The 23,627-nt window shown below is 39.5% G+C and overlaps 1 protein-coding gene across 2 annotated transcripts in view; it reads right to left on the bottom strand.

Moving 5' to 3' along the window:
• LOC130559254 (exportin-5) overlaps positions 1-23,627 on the bottom strand; it is a 108,526-nt gene that overhangs the window by 31,415 nt on the left and 53,484 nt on the right. For both annotated transcript variants that reach the window (XM_057342217.1, XM_057342218.1), the window contains 5 exons: positions 13,063-13,163; positions 12,876-12,972; positions 10,435-10,570; positions 10,155-10,253; positions 6,692-6,741 (listed from right to left, as the gene is read on the bottom strand). In XM_057342217.1, coding sequence (XP_057198200.1) covers positions 6,692-6,741; positions 10,155-10,253; positions 10,435-10,570; positions 12,876-12,972; positions 13,063-13,163 — 483 coding nt within the window. The remainder of the gene's footprint in view (positions 1-6,691; positions 6,742-10,154; positions 10,254-10,434; positions 10,571-12,875; positions 12,973-13,062; positions 13,164-23,627) is intronic.

The following is a 23,627-nucleotide window of genomic DNA, read 5'->3' as shown; positions in this document are numbered from 1 at the left end:
CTTTAATGTTGAATGGCTATAATTAATGTTAAAATTAAGAAAAAATATTTTATAGATACATCAGTAGTAGTAACTGATATCAGGGATGCAGGTTTTCATTCATAAAATGATGGCATTAAAGGCACAGTTCAACCAAAAATGAAAATTATGTCACCATTTACTCACCCTCACTATCACTTTAAAGAAATATATAAAAAATAGTACTTATGTAGTTTCTACATTCATTTCTACAGAGATTAAATGTGAAAGAATCTAGTTGTGGCCTAATGGTTAGAGAGTCGGACTCGTGACCAGAAGGTTGCCGGTTCGATTCCCAGGGCCAGCAGGTAACTGAGGTGCCCTTGAGCAAGGCACCTTACCCCCACTTGCTCCCTGGGCGCTGCAGTGATAGCTGCCCAGTGATAGCTGAGGGTGTATGTGTGTTCACGACTTCGTGTATGTGTGTTCACTACTCTCTGGATGGGTTAAATGCAGAGGTCACATTTCGGGTATGGGTCACCATATCTGACTAATAGGTCACTTTCACTTTACTTTATCGATTAAAAAAGTTAAATTAATCAAATTTTTTTCGGAAATATATATTAGTGCTGTCAATCCAATAAAAAAGTTAACTAATTAATCACACTTTTTTATATTAATCGCGATTAATTACACATTCATTTAAAACATTAATGTTTTAAAATTAGAATTAGCATTCTACCAGGGATGCTCCGATACCATTTTTTAAAGATCATTTTTCACTTGCTCCCCGGGCACTGCAGTGATACCTGCCCAGTGATAGCTGAGGGTGTATGTGTGTTCACGACTTGGTGTATGTGTGTTCACGACTTGGTGTGCGTGTGTTCACTACTGTCTGGATGGGTTAAATGCAGAGGTCACATTTCGGGTATGGGTCACCATACCTGACAAATAAGTCACTTTCACTTCACTTTCACTTTATCGATTAAAGAAGTTAAATTAATGAAATTTTTTGGGAAATATATATTAGTGCTGTCAATCCAATAAAAAAGTTAACTAATTAATCACACTTTTTTATATTAATCGTGATTAATTACACATTAATTTAAAACATTAATGTTTTAAAATTAGAATTAGCATTCTACCAGGGATGCTCAGATACCATTTTTTTAAAGACCGAGTACGAGTACCGATATTTTTTTCTGGTACTCGCCGATACGGACACCAATACCGATGCCTGTACCAGTATTTTTTTGGTGAGGTGGCAATTTTCCAGCACAACACACTGAAACTAATAACTCTGCCTCAAAACACATTATGAAAAAAGACAATTTTATGTGCTTGGAAAATCAGCAGAAAAAAGCTTTCCTTCAGCCGGTTTGTGCGGGACCGGATGCTCCGGTATCGTCTGCCCGAAGGCAGCAAGGAGAGCAGCCTGTGATTCGGGTGGCTGGAATCACTGATGATCTTCCTGGCTTTCCTCATAAACCGCCTGGTGTAGATGTCCTGGAGAGAGGGAAGCTCATCTTCCACAACATGACAGGCAGTTGGCACAACCCTCTGCAGTGCTTTGTGGTTGCCGGCGGTGCTGTTTCCATACCAGGCGGTAATGCAGCCAGTTAGAATGGTCTCAACTGTGCAGGTATAAAAGGTTCTGAGGATTTTTTGGCTCATCCCAAACTAAGAGGCGCTGGTGTGCCTTCTTTAGCATTGCATCAGTGTGAACAGTCCATGTGAGATCGTCAGTGATGTTAACCCCAATGAACGTCAGGTGTCCCGTCGATGGTGCTGTGTTCCTTGTCCTGCCCCCTGAAATCCACCACCAGCTCCTTTCTTTTGTTGGTGTTGAGCAAGAGATGGTTCTCCTTACACCAGTGTGTCAGACTACATACCTCATCTCTGTAGGCCGAGGTCATTGTTAGTGATCAAGCCTATCACTGTCGCGTCATCGGCAAATTTCACAATGACGTTAGAGCTGTGTCTGGCAATACAGTTGTGTGAATATGGGGAGTAGAGGAGTGGGCTTAGGATGCATCCCTGGGGTGCACCAGTGTTGAGAGTCAGTGGGAAGGAAGTATTGTTTCCTATTCTGACAACTTGACGTCTGCCTGACAGGCAGTCCAGAATCCAGTCACACAGGGACCCAGAGCCTGGATCTTAAAACCAAGTTTGGTCGGCACTATGGTATTGAATGCTGAGCTGTAGTCTACAAACAGCATTCTCACATATGCGTTCTTGTTGTCAAGGTGGGAAAGAGCAGTGTGTAGGGTGAAGGCGATGGCATCATCGGTAGAGCAGTTGCTGCGATATGCAAACTGCAAATAAACATCTGTATTTAATAAATTCTACATTAAATACAGAAGAATTCTCAATAAAGCTACAAAACACATTTAATTCTTCTTTACTTTTGTTATTTGATTAACATTAGTGACAGGAGTCACATCAGCAGGTATGCACTCATTTAAGATTTAATTGAACTTGTAGAAGTATGTGCTTATGAAGATAATTGACGAATGTGCTTCAAGGCATAATATAGTGTGGTTTTGTTTATTGAAGCACGAAAGAAAAATTCTGGTGCGCTGCACAGCTAGAAGCTGCCTGTCTGTGCTTGATGCGTCAAGGCCATTTCAAATCGTGCTTAAATGGTTTAAAAACCTTTCCATGAATAAGAGCGTGATTTTATACATATAATGTTATGCTTAGGATGACAGAAAAAAAACAGATGCTGCGTAATTTGCATTAAATATGTTTAACGTGTTAATCTGAAAAAAAATACTTGGCATGCGTTCACGCATTATTTTTGACATATATTACACATGGACAAAATACTGTAAATACACATATGGACAAAATTGTTGGTACCCATTTTAAATATGAGCAAAGTTGGCTGTAAAAAAATATATGCATTGTTTCTCCTTTGATCTTTTATTTTAAAAATCTACAAAATTCCAACATTTCATTAAAATAAAACAATTTGAAATGGGGGGAATATCACATTGTGTCTCATTTTTACAAATATTTTTCTTTGTGTTCAACAGAAGAAAGAAATTTATACAGGTTTGGAACAAACTGTACTTTTTGGGGAGTAAATTATTAAAGAATTTTCATTTTTGGTTGGATTATCGCTTTAACTGTATAATTAAAGAGTAGGGGTGTAACGATACTTCGTATTACGATATTTCACGATGCAAAAATATTACGATGCGCATCGTAGAGAGATGGGGATATTTTACGATATGATGTTTAATTCTATTCGTTGAGCGGTCAAGATGCAACCAACTCAGCGCCAATGCGTCACGTGTGCTTCTCACATATATGCGGTATAGAGACAATTTGTGTCTCCGCGTGGTTTACAAAGCGTCTTACTTTCCCTCACAATCGCCGGTAAAACACAGCAAACTTGAAGCGTGGCTGCTCATTACAAAGGCAGCACAAACGTTTTTATATGCCAAAGTTAATTTATCCACTAACGTGAGCTGCTGCATTACGTGATATGCAACAAAGTAAGCCAAAAGAAACCAGCGCTGTTCCGATCAGAAAAGCGATGAAGTGAGTCGTACTGTATATTAAAAGATCAAATGACATGCTAAAAAACAAGTATGTGATTTGCATGATTGAAGAAATGTAATACAGTTTATGTAATATGTCTTTTTGAAAGATATTTCTCACTCATTACCGTCTCAAGCAAAGATCGTGCAGCTTCAAAGAGACACGAGCCAATAGCGTTTGAGTGTGAGCTCTGTCAGAGCGTTTCATTGGTTGAATGTACTGAATGAACACGCCCTTCACTAAACGAACGAGTCAATTGAGTCAAAATGAGACTGAATGAACTGCTACATGTCGTTCATGGTCTAATATTCTATGTGTTGCAACAATGCATATCCAGTAGTTACTGAACCTTTCTGAAAAATAAAGGTAATGACCTGGTTTTAATCTAAAGTAAATTATGCCAAAACAGTTAAATCTTTGTATGGAATTTAATTACACCAATTAAATCAGTTATTCCAGATAGATTTTAGTAGACTAAATGTATTATGGATTTTGTTGACTAAAACTAGACTGAAACCAAAATGATGGGGATGACTAAAACTACATCAAAATGACACTGATCTTAATTCTAATTTCAGTTAAGCCTTAAAATGTTACAATTCTTTATTCAGTTGTATGTGCAACAAAAAAAGTTACAGAAATTGTTAATATTTTGAAAATGAATGTTATTTGAATTTCAGTTTCATTTTTTAATTTTGTTCAAAATATCGAGATGTGTATAGTATCGTGAACCCAGCATCGAGATATGTACCGAATCGTGAGCAGAGTGTATCGTTACACCCCTATCAAACACACATGACACAAGCTTGAAAAATCCATTAATAACTGAATCATGATTTTATTTACATTTGAACAATACATAAACAATATTGTAGGAGCCATATTATTGCTTGGACTAGGTGGTGCCATTGGAATATAATGGTGTTATGTCGGTGTGACATGCGCACTTTTACTTGTGACACACGCTGTGAGCGGAAATTATCTTTGACCGCGCTGACAGGAGTTGACGTGCAGGAAACAGCAGAAGCCATGCAGTTTGTGCTTGTTTATTATTTGTTTTTGAGTTTTGGAATACAATAAAGACGACATGCACTTTCGGCAACTTTGTGGATTTTATTGAACAGGAAGCACAACTCAAACACTGGTCATTGGCGTTTCCCATGTGGTAAACGTAATGGAATGTTTGCCATTACAAATATACTTTTATATTTGTAAACACACATTTATGAGCTCTGTCGCTTGCTGTTAATACACCTCTGAGAGAGGTTAACACATGCGCTGGCCAAGTTTTTATTGGCTTCAGTATACGCTATAACTGAGAATGAAACATGAATGCCCCCTGCAGGTAATGTAATTCCTGTGCCAGAGAATTTCACTACAGGCGTCTAGCTGCGGCAGGTCGTGGGATGCCTTTACCTGTGACACGCTTTCTTAACCGCCACATCTCTAGATAAACTTCTTTTTTAAAAACTGCTGTAAAGACAGAAAACTTGGATGCATTTTTAAAAAGTGCCATTACTAAACTTTTTGTTATACTTAGCAAAACAGAAGTGAGCTTGAGCTTGTCGGAATAGAAGAGATTGTTAAATAAAGCCGTTATTTTTGTTTTTGGTACGTATTCTTGTCGCTTCATAAAATGATAGTGGAACCACTCAAGTCACATGGACTATTTTAACGATGTCTTTGCCACCTTCAAGGCACAGGAAGGTTGTAGTTGCATATATGGGGGGTAAGTAACCTCTTAGACTTCATCAAAGATATCTTAATTTGTTAAATACATAGGGTTTTTTGAAAGAAAGAGTGAACAGTATTACTGGGTTAGGTGTTGAATTAAAATGTGTGTCCTCAGTAAATTTTTGAAAATGGCTAAGGGGCCATTCACATTTGGCGTCTTTTGCGCCCGCAAGTTCGTTATTTTTAGGGATGCACCGAAATTAAAATTCTTGGCCGAAGCCGAATAAAAATGAAACACTTGAACATACTGAACATGGTTTTTCGTATGTCTTCTATTTATATAGCAATTTTTTTCACTATTGCATAAACTGAATGGTCAAAATGTGCGTTTTGTATTTTGTCTTGCTTTTCAATATAATACAATATAACTTAAAATAGAATCGAACAAAACAAGTACGCTAAATTAAAACTAAAAAATGGAGCCCTCTCCCTTCTTGAATAGCCTATATTAGGCCTATAACTGACTGCTAAAAGAATGTACTGTACTCTGTACCACTACAACAAAGCACTTCATTAAAAAGTGTCATTCAACATTATAAGCTAAAAATGTGAATATGAATATTTTCGGTTGCCGAACATTCGGTGCATCCCTAGTTATTTTAAATGTAGACACGCACGCACAAATCGGAAGCGATGTGATCATGACGCGCATACGGTGCGGCGCGCACATTTTTCTAGGCACGTCAGCATCCACATCAAGATGGAAATATTTCAACTGTTCAGAGTGCCACGCACGCACGGCAGGTCATGTGACAAGGGAAAGCGGCACGCCTCGCGTTTTTCGCACCGTTTTAGACGCGAAATCTGAATCGCCTCTTAAGATTCAGCTGATCTTGGAGAGACGGGCAAATCATTCCCCCAGTGCGGAACAGTCCCAAGAAAGGTGCGTGAAAGTGATCTGCGCAAGCATCTGAAGGGCTCATACGTCTGCACCCTCCTAACAAAATATAGCAAAACATATTGACAAAATATAAATAACACATTACATCCCCACCAGAGACCGAAATATACAGTTCCACTACTACAACAGACTAAAGAATGAGTATCACTCGGTCCCAAATGCAGCCCCTTTGATCACTTAAACTTAAATCAGCTAAACTTGTTTTAAGAACTGCAAAAAGATGGACCACTGAAGCAGAGCAGGATCTTTAGGATCTTCCTATCTATAGGACATCAATGGAGTGTTTTTTAAGATGGATGAGCTTATAGACACCATGATGTCATATTTGTCAGTATCTTTGAGATGTGCATTTCTACCAGATTACCTATTTTACATAAAGCACTGGTTCTCAGCTAAACTTAGACAGCTCCATCAGGCCAAAGCAGATACCCAGAAAAGTGAAAGGAATAAATAAAAAAATGTCATACATAAAATAAATGTCAGTGCATTTCCATCACTAGGTACCATGTTCATTTACGATGAGACTTATATAAAACTGAAATAACTTACCACAAATTACTGGTCCGTTGGTTGACAAGCGGCCACTGAAAGCTTAGTCTCTATTTTAATTAAAGATAAAATAAGAGACAACAACATTAGAAAAAGCGTGTGGATTCACAGGCACAGACAAAGACATTTACTTTTACATTTATGCATTTGGCAGACGCTTTTATCCAAAGCGACTTACATTGCATTGTACTACACATTTGTTTCTGACTATGTGCAATCCCCTGGGATCGAACCCATGACCTTGACGTTGTTAGCGCCATGCCCTAACCACTGAGCCACGGGAAAGCAAATTGAACCATGATTGTAATGGTTTAATATTATTTTGAATAGTATTTTACTATCGAGGACATGAACACGTGAACTTCATGCACAGAGTTTATTTTACAAGCATTTCACTGTTTGAGTGAAGCAACTGTCTTCGCAACGACCAGCCAAAATAAAAGTCACCTTAATTTGAACCAGATGATAAAATAATTAAATTGTAGTAAATGTATAAATCGTAGAAACACTATAGTATACTTTAATATTTACTATAGTAAGGTTCACATATACTTTACTGTAGTAAATACTATAGTGTGTAGTATTTTTATGAACAAATGTATTTACTACTGTATAGTAAAGCATTTAAAATACAGAACTCAAAAAATTAAAAAGAATTTGGTAAAAACTAAACATTATATGGCCCTAATTTATCCATGTGTATAACTTTAATGTCCTTTTTCAGTTACCCATCTATTTATGTAATGACCTGCATTTGTGTTTTTTAAAGATGATAACAGACATATACTTGTGCTACAACTGTTTGGCCTGTGCAACAAAGCTTTAAACTTCTATGTGCTATGTGCAAAAAAAGTTAACGTACAGCCCTACATATATGTTGTACATATGCTACAAAAAAACCTGTCTGTCTGTATTAAGGATACATTTACTAGTGTAGCACACTTGCAATACAGTTTTGCATGTGCATTAGACAGAACCGCTTGTTTGTGCAAAATGTGTTTGTTGTTGTGCTTGTTTGTGTGCGATGTTAATCTATGGAGCGCTGCTAATTTACTTAGTGTAGTTTTGAATTGAATCTTGTTTTACGGCTGCATTGAGTCTATATATGTAGAGCCCAATGATTTCCGTGATGCAGAATCACAGACGCAGAATCCTGCTAATTAAGGTCATCTTCCTGTTCTGCGTGTCTGAGTGAATGTGTTGCACAGTTTTACGTGCTACACACGTGGCACTCGTGGATTTGTATGTGTCTCACTGTATGAGGACATGAAGAGATGAACTTCATCTCCAGAGTACAGTTTGAGTAAACTTTAGTATTCTTGTAGTAAATTCATAAACTGTAGTAAACACTTTATACTTTAATATTTACAATAGTAAGGCTCAGAAACACTATATTATCTAAATTTTTTACTTCCTAGATAGTTAACTATGACAAATACTATAGAAGTGGATCTTAACTATGGCCCGCGAGATCCATTTTCTCTCTAGTTTAGCCCTAATTTTGATAAAATACACCTGATCAAGCTAATTAACGTCTTAAGGAATAGGCGTGTTCAACTGGATGCGGCGCTGTGCAAATCTATCTGCGAATGACATTAAAGTACCGTGAGCGTGATTCAAGTGCAGACTGCTCCATTTGCTTTTAAATCACTGTTGCAGTACTTTAAAGTGATACGCCAAGCAAACTGCACAGCCCCGCATTAAGTTGAACGCTTCTATTTCTGAAGACTTTGATTAGCTTGCTCAGGTGTGTTTAATCAGAGTTGAACTTTGCGATGTGGGAAAACATGGAAGGAATCACGAAAACAGAATTTTACTATTTAAATATGTCCTCTGCTTGTTCTGTGTGTCTATGAGTGAATGAATTGCACACTTTAACATGTTATAAGCATGACACTCATAGATTTGCCAGGATCTTACTATATGAGGACATGAACACATGAACTACATCCACAGAGTTGTTCTAAGTTTATTTTACGAGCATTTCAGTGCTTGAGTGAAGCTACTGTCAAACACACTGAAGCTCAAACATCTTCGCGACGACCCGCCAAATTTAATATACTTTAATATTTAAGAGGGTAACGTTCAAATACACTATGGTACACAAGAATTTTACTGCAGTTTACTGTAGTAAATAGTATAGTATACAGTATTTTTATGGACAAATGTATTTTAAAATGTGTTTTATCAGGGTTGGAGCTACACTCGACAGGAAAATGGATCTCGTGGGTCAGAGTTGAAAACCATTGTCCTATAGTAGACTGCAGTATTTTTATGTTGACAAAAATATTACTATTGTACAGTAAACATAAGAAACACAAAACTTAGAAAAATGTAAACAAAACAAAACAATAATTTAGGTAAGCTAAAAATTATATGGCCCTAATTTATCAATCTGTATGTAACATTAATGTAATTTGTCAGTTACCTACCTATAGAGGGTATGCAAATGACATCATTTTCCCACGTGAACATGCCCCCTTGAGTGTAATATAGTGAAATATAGTCGGAGCGAGTTTTTATCCAAAGGCCGGAGCGATCGCTCTGTCTCGCTCTGGTTCGCCAAAAATAGACTAGGCACCTATCTTTAGCAAAGCGGCGTGGAGAGCCGCTTCTGGGACGCTTTAGAAACGTGCAGCGGCGCGTCTGGTGTAAACACAAGCATAGACTAGAATGACCGCGATCAGTTCCGGTAGCCGCGTCGGAGCCGTAACGTGCCGCAGATGCGTGCGGTGTAAACGAGGGGTAAGGCTTCGGTTGAAAACGGCAGGTGTTATACATTTTTAATTTGAGCGAGCGTGGAGCGATATGAAATTGTAGGTGAGCGGGGAGCGGAATTGTGCAGAGCGGTCTGGTGCGACTGAGCGGTGGAGCGAAATTCTCACCGCTCAGCTCCACTCACATGCTCTGCTGTCAACTGATCACTGATCACAAGTCCAACTGCTTTTAATTTCAGCAAATAATTACATGTTTTATTCCCGGTTTCTTTGATTCTCCTATTAAAAGCAGCCATTTTGCTTAGTGTTTTCCACTCAGGCGAGTGATAGATCTGGATAGAAACATACACTTGTTTCTTGTTTTATTTCATTTTATTATTCTATTTCATTTATCTCAGTTATTACAATATTCATCTATCATATGTATTCATTCATTTATTTTATTATTCACTTCTATTCGTATTATTTGTTCCTTACTTTCCTTACAATAAGCATGACAATGTGAATGCATATTTACGATGGCACACACATTCTTAAATCTTGTTTGGTATCCTGTTCACCAAGTTCATGACACATTACGTGTGATTTAACATAGATCATTTTGTGCAAAAGGTTTTTGCTGAGAATGAGTCTCTGTTAATTATCAGTTTAAGAGTAAACAGTGGAAAAGTATATGCAGGTGTTCTCATGTGTATTTGGGCTGTACAGAGGTACAGTACTCGCAGCAAGTGTGTGATCAAATTTACCTGCAGTAGATGACGAAACAAAGGGCCCAACAGCAAACAGAGAAGGCTGTCATAGTACTCGTGAGGACAGGATATAGCCAACTGCTTCACAAATAAACGTGAAAGACATTTCGTTAAGGCAAACGACATAAATTTGATCCTACTGTGCATCGTCCATAACGCTTAACCTGCCACAGGAATCCAGATCTAATGACCCTATTAATATCACTTAAATATTCCAAGCTGAGTACGAGATGACAAATATTACTGCATTTAATTTCAATGTTATGACAAGGATATGGAGTAGGGAGCGAAGTCTATGGTCTGGAATGCTGTCGAGATGTGTAAAGGCAGAGCCAACAATCTGTTCCGTCAAACCCTCTATTGCATAAAAATCTTGTTCCAAGCATGAACCTGCATTCCCAAGGATCTGGTAACTTGAAGAAAAACATTCATTAATTAGTAAAATGATGGGAAGATGTGATAGACAAAAAAAAGTAAAGACTAAGAGGTACACTGACCAAAATTATAAACGCAACACTTTTGTTTGCTGAACTCAAAGATCTAAGACTTTTTCTATGTACACAAAAGGCCTATTTCTCTCAAATATTGTTCACAAATCTGTCTAAATCTGTGTTAGTGAGCACTTCTCCTTTGCCGAGATAATCCATCCACCTCACAGGTGTGGCATATCAAGATGCTGATTAGACAGCATGATTATTGCACAATTGTATAATAAAAGGCCACTCTAAAATGTGCAGTTTTATCACACAGCACAATGCCACAGATGTCACAATTTTTGAGGGAGCGTGCAATTGGCATGCTACTGCAGGAATGTCCACAAGAGCTGTTGCCCGTGAATTGAATGTTAATTTCTCTAAGAATCCCAGTTTTCACTGTACAGGGCAGATGGCAGACAGCGTGTATGGCGTCGTGTGGGTGAGCGGTTTGCTGATGTCAACGTTGTGGATCGAGTTGCCCATGGTGACGGTGGGGTTATGGTAAATGCAGGCGTATGATATGGACAACGAACACAGGTGCATTTTATTGATGGCATTTTGAATGCACAGAGATACGGTGACGAGATCCTGAGGCCCATTGTTTTGCCATTCATCCACGACCATCACCTCATGTTGCAGCATGATAATGCACGGCCCCATGTTGCAAGGATCTGTACACAATTCCTGGAAGCTGAAAACATCCCAGTTCTTGCATGGCCAGCATACTCACCGGACACGTCACCCATTGAGCATGTTTTTCTGGATCGGCGTATACGACAGCGTGTTCCAGTTCCTGCCAATATCCAGCAACTTCGCACAGCCATTGAAGAGGAGTGGACCAACATTCCACAGTGCACAATCAACAACCTGATCAACTCTATGCAAAGGAGATGTGTTGCACTGCGTGAGGCAATTGGTGGTCACACCAGATACTGACTGGTTTTCGGACCCCCCGGACCCCCCAATACAGTAAAACTGCACATTTTAGAGTAGCCTTTTATTGTGGCCAGCCTAAGGCACACCGGTGCAATAATCATGCCGTCTAATCAGCATCTTGATCTCGGCAAAGGAGAAGTGCTCACTAACATAGATTTAGACAGATTTGTGAACAATATTTGAGAGGAATAGGCCTTTTGTGTACATAGAAAAAGTCTTAGATCTTTGAGTTCAGCTCATGAAAAATGGGGGCAAAAACAATTGTTGCGTTTATAATTTTGGTCAGTGTAAGTAGAGTATGGGAGGCAAATCCTGCCAAATTTAAATAAACGATGAAAATGAAAACCAGATTAGCAATTTCATTATACACAACTGCGTGCACAATATGTGCCAAAATGAAAAATAAAATGAAATTATTTTATTTTCATTTTTACACTGACAATGCGTTGTCCCTGTCAAATTGAAAAAGAAAACGCAATTGGTGATTTGACATTTCATTTTCACTAAAATCTCGAGGCAAGACTGCCAATATGCAAATGAAAAGGCAAATGTGAAAAAGAAATTGTAAAAACATTTTTTACAAAGGTTTTATTAACGTTCACGCAATAATACTGACACAATTCAAATTAAAATGTAAACTTTGATTTTCATTTCATTTCATTTTATTTTATTTTATTTTCTCTTCTCTTCTCTTTAATTTCATTTTCATTTTATTTTTATTTTTCTTGTTCAGCCGCTCGTCCACACCCACTAATTAACATGTAATTTGCATGACTGTGAACAAGAAAAATAAAATGAAAACGAAAATGAAATAAAAGAGAATAAAAAATAAAATGAAAATCAAAGTTTACATTTCAATTTGAATTGTGTGAGTATTATTGCGTGAACATTAATAAAACCTTTGTAACAAATATGTTTACAGTTTCTTTTTCACATTTGCCTTTTCATTTTCATATTGGCAGTCTTGCCTCGAGATTTTAGTGAAAATGAAATGTCAAATCACCAATTGCATTTTCTTTTTCAATTTGACAGGGACAACGCATTGTCAGTGTAAAAATGAAAATAAAATAATTTCATTTTATTTTTCATTTTGGCACATATTGTGCACGCAGTTGTGTATAATGAAATTGCTAATCTGGTTTTCATTTTCATCGTTTAATTTATTTATTTAAATTTGGCAGGATTTGCCTCCCATAGTAGAGAAGACCAAGAGAAAATAGTTATATGATCAACAGAAATACTAAATGTACACTTTTGTTTGAGGAAATTTGACAAAAAGCTAGCAGAAAATAGAAAAAGCTCTAACCAGCTATCGTAGAGGGAGGAGAAGAAGCCCTGCATGCGTTCAACAACAGTTCTATACACTGGGGTATCGTAGGCATCTAACACTGGCTGAACAACTCCTGTTGGACATAATCATTTTTAGCATACAAAAAAGGGAAAACCTTACCGCTCTCAAAGAACAGAACAGACAAAAGCTTTAAGCAACCCACCTAAAACAAAATTCTTCTCCACATCCATTATGTCATAGACGTTAGTGAAGGTCTTGCTGAGCCGAGCAAGGTTCTCTGGCAAGAACAAACTGCTCAGGGTCCTGAAACAAAAAAATAAATCTATAATAAAAGTAAACATTAGCTGTTCACAAAAACTAAAATCAGATCAAGGGCATACTACTAGATCAGCAAGGATTGATTTCCTGCATATTATTTTGAGGCCAGTCCAGGTAAAGACTGCTGAATAGGGATGGTGCAACGACAAATCGCAACCAAAATAAACGTTTGTGTTTACGTTTAATACATGTCTGTGTACTGTGCATATTAATTAATGTTAAGATGTCCCCATCAAAATAAATGTTCAAAAGTGATTTTATGTCCACATTAAATGCAAGTAAAATGTCTACTTTATGATTTCACATTGTCATTCAGTGTAACACAATATGTATGTACAAATTCAAACAACACGCTTATTCTGACTTGTACATATTAAAATATATAAAAGAATAAGGGAGCATATTACATTTTATTGTGCTTTAAATGAGTAAAAAATTCTTATTGACAAATGGGCAAAACCTAGGATAGTGGTAAATAAAAAAAAAATGTAGGGCTGTCAACATTAACGCATGCGATTAATTTATCCAGATTAACGGGTTACAATATTTAACGGCATTAACGCAACATACGTTTTTTCTGTCAGCATTGTCTAGCGTTACATTATATAATCACGCTCTTATTCATATAAAGGCCATTAAACTATTTAGGCACGACTTGAAATGGTTGTATTGACACGTCCAGTATAGAATGACAGTTTCTGGCTGTGGATCACGGCTCAACGCAACACGACTGCGGTCCCGTCAGGTGTATACATGGGCTAAAGGCTGTGTCAGAATCTGTCAGACAGCGCACCAGTATTAACTTTCCCTCCGTGCTTGAATGAACAAAAACACATAAGAATATGCAGAAAGCATATTTTATCTATTATTTTCGAATCACGAGTTAAATAAAGTCTTGAATCCAACGAAAGTGTTTTGAGAACTTTATTTTATTTTCTGTATATTTCCTACCCGATAGGCACACTTATTATAGTAGGTTTGATTAGTAGAAAAAAATAATATATTTAATAAAGACATCAGTTGCAAAGCCAACAATATTAGAATGTTGGCTTTCATTCATAAAACGATGATGTTAAAGAAATGTGTTGTTTCTACGTTCATTTGGAGATCAAATGTAAAATTATTAGAATGTAAAAGTATATTTAAAAACATCAAAGCTGTGTGTGATTAGTTAGTTGATTTTCTTTTCGATTGACAGCACTAAAATAAACATGTTAAACAAAATAAATAGTGTATGTTTAATTTCACTATACGTGTTGACAGCCCTAGTAAAATTACAACTAATTAGCATTTGGGGTGAAAGTAATTAGTCTTAATATGTCATAAATTGATTTTTGTTGTAAATATGCCTGACAAGATTGTTACACTGAATGACATTTTAGTTGGCGTCTTGTGTAAATCAGGGGAAAATGTATTAGGGCTGTGTATTGGCAAGTGCCTCCCGATACGATACATATCACGATAGATGGGTCACGATACAATATATTGCTATGTATTTTGATACGATACGATACACATTTGTGATATATTGCAATACTTTAAATAGAAAATGTAAAAAGTAGAGCTAGAAATACAACACAGGGGTTTTCTGTAAGGATAAGTATAAAAACATCCCTTACCTCTGCAGAGTGGCCATGATGTGCGATGCATAGACCTTTAGATCAGAGGTTTAGGTTCTCAAACTGAGAACCCTCAAGTGGGTAGCACAGGGGAATAAGGTGGTTCACGCAAGTCACTTGGCTGTTGTGGTGCATTACACAGGGCTTGACATTAAGCATTGTCATGTGGTTGTCCTTCGGACAAGTAAATTTGACATTCACTTGTCCGAGAACAAAAATTACTTGTCCAAAGATAAAAAAAGAGAGATTTCATTTGAATTATAATATAATATAATCAATATAATTGTTTCGGATTTAGATTGGTCAAGTTTGCTTCTAATCATTTTAACTAGTGTCTGCTTTGGCCGCCTGAATTTGGTTATAGGCCGTTACTCTCCGTGACTGCTATAAAACAAAGGCAAGCAGTAATTATTATTAGTGTTAAGGCTGTAAATTAACTTTTTTTGCACATAGCACTGGTGCTAGAGAGGTTTAAAGTTTGGTAGCACAGGCAGAAATGTGCAAGTGTAGTTCAACACGAATAGGCAGATAACTGACAAAAGACATTCATGTTACATACAGATGGATAAATTGGGGCCATATCTACGGTGGCTCTGAACCGCAAGTGATAAAAAAAATTATGTTAATTCGTTATAACGAAATATTATTCCGTTAAAACGAGATGTTAATTCGTTATAACGACATATTAATCCGTTAAAACGAGATATTAATTCGTTATAACGAAATATTAATCCACTAAAATTAGATATTAATTCGTCATAACAAGATATTACAAGAAATTTTAATTCGTTATAATGATATATTAATCCGTTAAAACGAGATACTAATCCGTTAAAACCAAACACTAATCCGTTATTACGAAATACTAATCCGTTATGAAATACTAATCCGTTAAAACGAAATACTAATTTGTTAAAACGAAATACTAATCCGTTAAAATGAAATACTAATCCGTTATAACGAACTACTAATCCGTAAAAATGAAATACTAATCCGTTATAACGAAATACTAATCTGTTATAACAAAATACTAATACATTAAAACGAAATACTAATCTGTTAAAACGAAATACTAATCCGTTAAAACGAAATACTAATCCGTAAAAACAAAATACTAATCCGTTAAAACGAAATACTAATCTGTTAAAACGAAATACTAATCCGTTAAAACGAAATACTAATCCGTTATAACGATATACAGTATATCCGTTATAACGTTACAACATCTCTTTATGTCAACTCCTTGATACCGGAGTTTTGAGTTAGTGGCGTTTCATGACAGAAAACAATACACTTTTACTTTGCTGCTGTGCTGACACAATAGAGGACAATTGTATCTCTATTCATTCATTTATGTTTCATGTAGTGTCTGTGCCACGTATAAACGCACAATGTGCTTGAAAATACCGTTAAATGAGTCATATGCTTAAAAGCCGGTTATCCATACTTGCGGGTTCTCAGATCACACACCAGTGGTAGCCCATCGGACACTAGAGGGCAGTTTAATACAGGGGGAGCTCTCGACCTGATGTTAAGCATCATCATAGTGTAATATATTGAAGTTAAATATATGTAGCTTATGCCATAAATATGCTACATACAACCGTAAAAGGTTGTCATAAATTACCTATAATGGATTACACTACAGTTTGGGGATAACATCAGTTGTTCTCTCAAGTCTTCGTTATTATGGACGCTGGAAGAAGACCTTTTACAAGCAGTTATATACCGGGAACGTACCATATTCGTCGCAGTGACGTACCAAATAACGTTTCTGGGACGTGATGAGCACGTCCAAACGACCAGTCACGTTATTAAAATCGTTTTTTATTTGATTTAAACAATAATCGTCCCTCACACGGAGGATAACATGAATTTGTGATTTAATCTGTATAATATAAACTGTCAAGAACTGTGCGGAGAAGAACCCAATTGCAGGCAGCAGGGAATTAAGGGGTTAAACAAAAGACTTTATTTAAACAATAAACACAAAGGAAATACCCACGAGGGGGTGTCAAAAAGAGAACAAACTGAAATGCAAAACTAGAACCAAACACTTCCCTCGATGGGGCAAGAAATCAACAAAACAAACACGACACAACGTCAAGGCAGGATAATCAAATAAGCAACTAGGTGAGGGGAGCACACAAATAATACAAGCAACACGGAACTCACGGTACACACCAAAACTCGGGACATACACGAGACTAAGAACGATACAGTACATACAATCACCGAGCACAGGACAATGAAACAAGAGGGCTTTTTAAAGGGTGACAAACAAAGGAAGATAACGAGGGGCAGGTGAGAAACATAAGACACGGCAGGGAAGCAATACAGGAAACGAGAGGGGCGGGGCCAATGACAAGACACGAGAAAACACATGAGAAGTAAAAAACATAAACAACTCGTGGCTTTCTCACATAAAACATAAGGCTTTGCCACGACTCTGCCTCCAGACCAAGAAATCCATGACAAGATAAAGCAGTGTCGTGACAATAAACACTATAATTGGAGTAGTTCTTCATTCAAATATGTATAAAGCACAGTGTAACGATTAATGAAACTCAACACCGCACTGTACATCACAATCAGATATTTTATTTATACTGTAATACATGACATAAATAATCAAAGACACAATATAGAGGATTTAGAGCAGATATTTATTGATGGAGATGAATAAACATTATGTTTAGGCTTAATGTTATATTCTTGTCTTACCACATAAGTTTAGTAGGTTGTCCGTTTCAGAAACAACAACCAAAGGCTTTTTTAGTCACAGTCACAAACATCAGGGTCCGTTCATTTAAATGCAAATCGATCGAAAATCACTAAAATATGTGTTTACTCTCACATATGTAAGGTGTGAAGTAAAGAAACAATATTAATAAACCGCTAAAGTAATATATCAGGCATTGAGGTGACGTGAACGTTTAAATGATGCGAGCGTGCGGCTCTTTGGAGAACAGAGAAGGCACATGCTGTAGAAGCGCACTCAGATATCAGACGAGCGCACTAAATAAATAGAAACGCAGTTTTAATTGTGGTATCGAATTAAACTCCAGTTTAATAGCTGTCAGAAGTTGGATTTATAGCATTCGTCTTGCCATTATAACAGATTTTACTCTGATCATAAATTTTCCATACAATAACAATAAATAGAAATGACCAGGGCTGCGTTTTCTGATGTTGTCTCTTAGCGCGCCACGAAGACTCTAAAGGTACACCTTAACTCAAGTACACCTTTTCGTGGCTTGTCCTCTGAACTAAACCTTCTGAGGTTACTTAAGGTAAACCTTCTTAAGTGCGACGTTAGCAGGTGCTGTCCATGGCGGTGGTGTTGAATAGGTTGATATCGATGTCTCGAGAATCGATTGTTCGCTCCACCTTGCGTTATAGTGTGTGTGTGTGTGTGTGTGTGTGTGCGTGCATGTGTATTTATAATATTGCAAGTGTCTGATCCCGCACCCTCACGGACATACGTTTTCTGCGTTAACCAGCTACATTAACTGGCTAATTAATTAGTTTGCCACCGTGTGTTAATGTTCTCCACGATCTGTGTTGATTCACATTAGTGGCGTAAATGACTAATTTGTGTATAGGGATAAGTGTCCCATCCAGAATACCAATCACTCGCGGGACACCCGCAATGGCATGGAAGCCTTGATGTGCCTCCATCACGTCATGCCTGGCGAAAGGTATGTGTAATCGGTGGCATGACAGAGCAGGATGTTTGTCACTGAATGAATGCACCGCCACACCGAGGTCTTTCTCAGCCCAAATTCATCCCCAAACACCTCCAGAAAACTCCCCATGGCATGAAAGAAGAGCTGCCAGCAGCTGATTTTCGGGGCAGCTCCGTCGAGTTTGTCTCGACAAAGTTGGGCCAACAAGATGCAAGAGCTGCAGAATTTGCTCCCGTAGCAGACTAAATTTGTGTAGAATTTTCTCTTCTGACATGGTAGCCCGAGGACTAAAATGTTCTCTAATGAAGTTGTGCAGCACTAACTGGCTCCGCGGACGGCGCCGTCTTTGATTTAAGACAACTATTCGCTGTCTCGCTGCCATAGTTTGACCAAACTACCCATAACATTCATTCCCTTTATAAAGACTACGCCTTTCCTGTGAAAATGGTTTGATAGTTGATATGCCTTGGGATAATAGGCTGTAATTAGAAACGCTAACAACCATCAATGTATGACAATTTTATTCATGAAAACACTTCAAAAGCCTACACTGAGTGTATTAAACCCGAGTATTTTATTTGTAAAATTATAACTAAGTTAAAGTAAAATTTTTAATTTAATACTAAATAGAATTTTATATTAAATTATTATATCCAATTTTATGTGTGAAATTAAACTGCGATGTAGAAAAGCTGTAAGGTATAGCGTCTATGAACCATCAACTGCGATAAGGTATAAGAGCGGTCCAGACCAACCTTATGAAAGTATGACTTACAGAAGGTATAATTAACTAAGAAGGTTTCGGGAAACACGTATTAACAATAAGGTACAGCTTAAGATATAACTTAAGAACGATGTAGCGTTAAGAAGGTTTCGGGAAACGCAGCCCAGATTGATTAATAAAATGACAGTGTCCAGGTTATCTGAAGACCAGTACATTACGTCGCTAAAACGTTCTCCATGGGATTAATGCACTTTTAATTCACTTCATTATTTTTAGGCTATTATTTTAGGTTTAGGGTAGACCATGCAGGTACAGCTGTACAGTCGTACATTTGAAACACCTTAAAAAACTTGCGTGCATGCGCATCAAGTCTGATATGTGATATTTGTGCGTGTTAGCGCCCTCTTCGATTGTGGTAAATTTGAAGTATACATGCACTTCTCCAGTCCGAAGATATCGGCAAAAGTTTTTTTCTATGGTAGGTTTTTCAATTCACCACATCCCCTTCCACCTCGAATAGCTTCTCATCCTTAATGACTTTAAAGTTAACTTATATAACTTACTTTGTGTCATGCAAGGTCATCATAAAATCTATAGAGAAATGTTCGAGGTGGTCAGCGGGGTACAGTTACGCAATGTAATATGTTTTTTATTGTTATTATGTTTATTAGGTTATTGTTTGCATAAACAAAAGTTATGATTATTGATATAGGCCTACGCGTGTTATGTTATATTTATTTTAAAAGTAGGCCTACATTACAATACTTATCATGTAACACAATCTGCGCTACCCTGCCGTTGCCTTTCTTTGATGACATTGCAGGGCATTCCAAATGAGCGATTATTGTCAGCAAAGTCCACTTCAACAAACAGGGAGTAGAGATCAGTAAACACTGCGTACACTCTAAAACCCAATTTGGGTTGTTTTCAACCCAGCTGCTGGGTAAATATAGGACAGAACACATTTGGGGTTAAACTAACCCAATAAATTGGGTTATTCATTTTAACCCAGGAAATGGGTTGTTCCCTTTCTGTCGGTCTCTCGACGTTGTGTCGAACCGACAGAATGGGGTTTGTCTTGAGAACCTATCATCTTCTGAGTATTTAGAAAAGGCCAATGAAAATTGGCAAATGAAATTTGCATGCCGGACTCCTCCCCGGATGTCCGGGTATAAGAGGGATGCCGGCGTGCTCATTCATTCACCTTTTGTTCTTCAGAGCCTACGCATCTGATGAGCTTCTCTACGATCTTTGGTGATCATTTTTCTGCACAGCGGACGGTCCCTTCCTGCAGTGACTCTCCCCTGGGCAGCTCGGCAGTTCCGGAGGTGTTCGAGCAAATTTCCTTTCTAAAAGAGCAAATTTCTCCAGCGTGGCATGTCCCGCTGTTCTCATGGGTGCAACACACTCATCGAGGAGGGGGACGGACACGATGCCTGCTTCCAGTACGCTGGGGCAGACATTGTGGATACGTCCTGCCCGCACTGCGGGCGGTGATGATTCAGACGTTGCGTCACGAGTGGCTGTGTTCCCACGGGACTCAGCCACCACCTCGTTTGCTCCCCGTTCCGTGGCGGCAGGACTACGGCCCTGCCGTCCGCTACGGCAAGCAGCGAGGGTGATATGAGGATTACTGTGAGCGATAATCCGCCAGCCACTGGCTCATGGACCGTTCACACCTCGTCTCGCTCGTCTGACCATTCCCCAGGAGACGGTCCGCCGTCTTATTCCTCAATCACGTATTCGGACACGATGCGTGATGATGAGTTGTCTCTTGCAGCATCGGGGGGTGACGTACTGCCATCCGACTCCTACGATTCCTCGGGCTTCCTCCCTCGGGGGGTCGAGCCCAGGAAGAAGCGGACGTCGAAATGTCAGCCATGCTTTCCCGGGCCGCCGTGAGTGTTGGGTTGCAGTGCCCGCACTGCCTTTCCCGGTGCTCGCGGCTGGCTACATGGCGCCTCGGGTTTGAGCGCGGCTCCAAGCCGCGCCCGCCCACAGTGCCGTGTTTACCGGAAGTGCATGAGGAACTTAGTAAGACCTGGAATGCCCTTTTCCGGCACGTTTTCACGTCAAACAAAGTTCCGTCACCCTCTCTTCCCTCGAGGTTGAGACAGCTGGAGGATAAGTCGTTGTCCCCCACCTGGGGGGGGCTCGACCTAGACTCCCGTCCAAGTGTGGATGTGGGGTCTCGGCATCTCTGGTGTCGAGAGCTTATTGCGGCGGACTAAGCTGCCTCCTCTCTCCATGCTATGGCTCCTGCCAGGCCAGGGCGTTGAGAGAGCTCCACGAGGGTAAGACCGACCCAGCGCGTATGCAGGAACTCCGCGCCACCACCGACCTCGCTCTATGGGCGACCAAGGTGACCACACGGGCCCTGGGTCGGACGATGTCCACACTTGTGGTCCATGAGAAACTCCTCTGGCCGATCCTTGCGCAGATGAGTAACGCTAAGAAGGTCTGCTTTCTCAACGCACCCGTCTCGCAAAGGGGGGGCTGGTTGGTGTTACTGTCGAGCCACAGCGGCCCCGCTCACCCCCCGCCCATCGGGGGGCGCGAGACCCACACGCGGCCTCCCCCTGAGGGTTCTCGACAGTAAAGAAGCAGTCCTCCGTGCTGCGACTCGGCCGCCTTGGCCGTCGAGTCCCGTGCACTGTCTGCTTCCCAGCAGCCCTGGTCCTCTTCGACGCCCTCCAGCTCTGGCGCCCCCCACTCAGGCAGCCCCCCCTGGAGGAGACAGCTAAGAGGAGACCATCGCCCCATCAGCAGCCGCAGCGAAGCGGCCCTCATGGGAAGACCTCAGGGGGATCGAGGCTACCATTGGGCCCGACCCCAGCCACATCGCTGGGAAGTCGGATAGGGACGGAACCTGCCCCGTCTCTCCATCTACTGGCCCCCTCCGGGGGGCTAGCGCCCACTTACTCTCAAAAAAGGAGAGTTTCCTCTCTCTCTGGGTTACCATAGCCGCTCCCACCCTCTGCACGACGGTGAACGGCAAACTCGACGTTGCGTCATGGCGAAGCGCTCATCGAAGCGCTCAGCGCTGGCCGCTCATCATGACCCAAGTACTGGGTAGCCTCTGGGACAGCACGACCTGGTCATTAGGTTCCTAAGGGGCGCGAGAGGGTGACCACCTTATCCGCGCTCCGTACCCTCTTGCGAACTAGGTGGCGGGCCTCAAGAGGCCCCGCCCCCTTCGAGCCTCTCCGGGTTGCCGCTCTTTCTCAGTCTTGATAAAGTCGGCTTTCCGCATGGCGCTCACCTCCAAGAGGGTAGGGGATCTGCAAGCACCCTCCGTGTCCACAGATTGCCTAGAACTTGGGGCCGGGATTCTCACGTTATCTTGAGACCCCGCCCCGGCTAAGTGCCCAAAGTTGCCACCACTCTCCCGAGAGACCAGGTGGTGAACCTGCAGGCGCTCCCCACCGGAGAGGAAGACCCAACCTATCCGTGTTGTGTCCAGTACGCGCACGGCGCCTCTACTTGGACCGCACGTAGAGCCCAGAAGATCTGAGTGTCGTGACGAAAAGCCAATGTTGAAAGAATTCACGAAGACCAGAGAGCCAGGTTTCAAGAGGTTTCAATCTTTATTTGCTCGAGCAAGCAAAGTGAGACACACAGAGTTCATCTGTAGATGCCCAATGATGTCCAACGAATACATGTCTGACTCCATCTTTTATACATTGTTCTCAAGTTGTTATCACAGTTCAAACCAATCAGGTTTTACCTGACATCATCTTCTACCAACCAGGTTTTACATGACGTCACTTATTTTTATTAGTCCATCCCCTTATCACTCGCTACAGTTACATTTTACGTTACAGTTATATTTCCGGCCTACCATATTAGGATTTAATCGTAGGGAGCGCCTCTCAATCAACACATACGTATATCATGTGCTCTTTATCTTGACACCTTTCCGGGGGCTTTTCGGACGATACATGATTTAACATTGGTTTTAAAAAATGAACTCATGCTTTAGTGATAATGAGCACCCCAGCGTCCTTGGCTGTATGCGATAAGTTAAACTCCTTTTCGTTCTAACGGATTAGTATTTCGTTTTAACGGATTAGTATTTCGTTTTTACGGATTAGTATTTCGTTCTAACGGATTAGTATTTCGTTTTAAAGGATTAGTATTTTGTTTTAACGGATTAGTATTTCGTTATAACGGAATAGTATCTCGTTTTAACGGATTAATATATCGTTAAAACGAATTGAAATTTCTTGTAATATTTCGTTTTAACAAATTAAAATTTCTTGTAATATCTCGTTATAACGAATTAATATCTCGTTTTAACTGATTAATATTTCGTCATAACGAATTAATATCTCATTTTAACGGATTAATATGTCGTTATAACGAATTAACATCTCGTTTTAACGGATTAATATTTCGTTATAACGAATTAACATAA

Source organism: Triplophysa rosa, linkage group LG9 (genome assembly GCF_024868665.1).
Source record: "Triplophysa rosa linkage group LG9, Trosa_1v2, whole genome shotgun sequence".
NCBI classification, from domain to species: domain Eukaryota; kingdom Metazoa; phylum Chordata; class Actinopteri; order Cypriniformes; family Nemacheilidae; genus Triplophysa; species Triplophysa rosa.
Note: the sequence above shows the minus strand (reverse complement) of the source record. Positions and strands in the feature narration are given on the sequence as shown.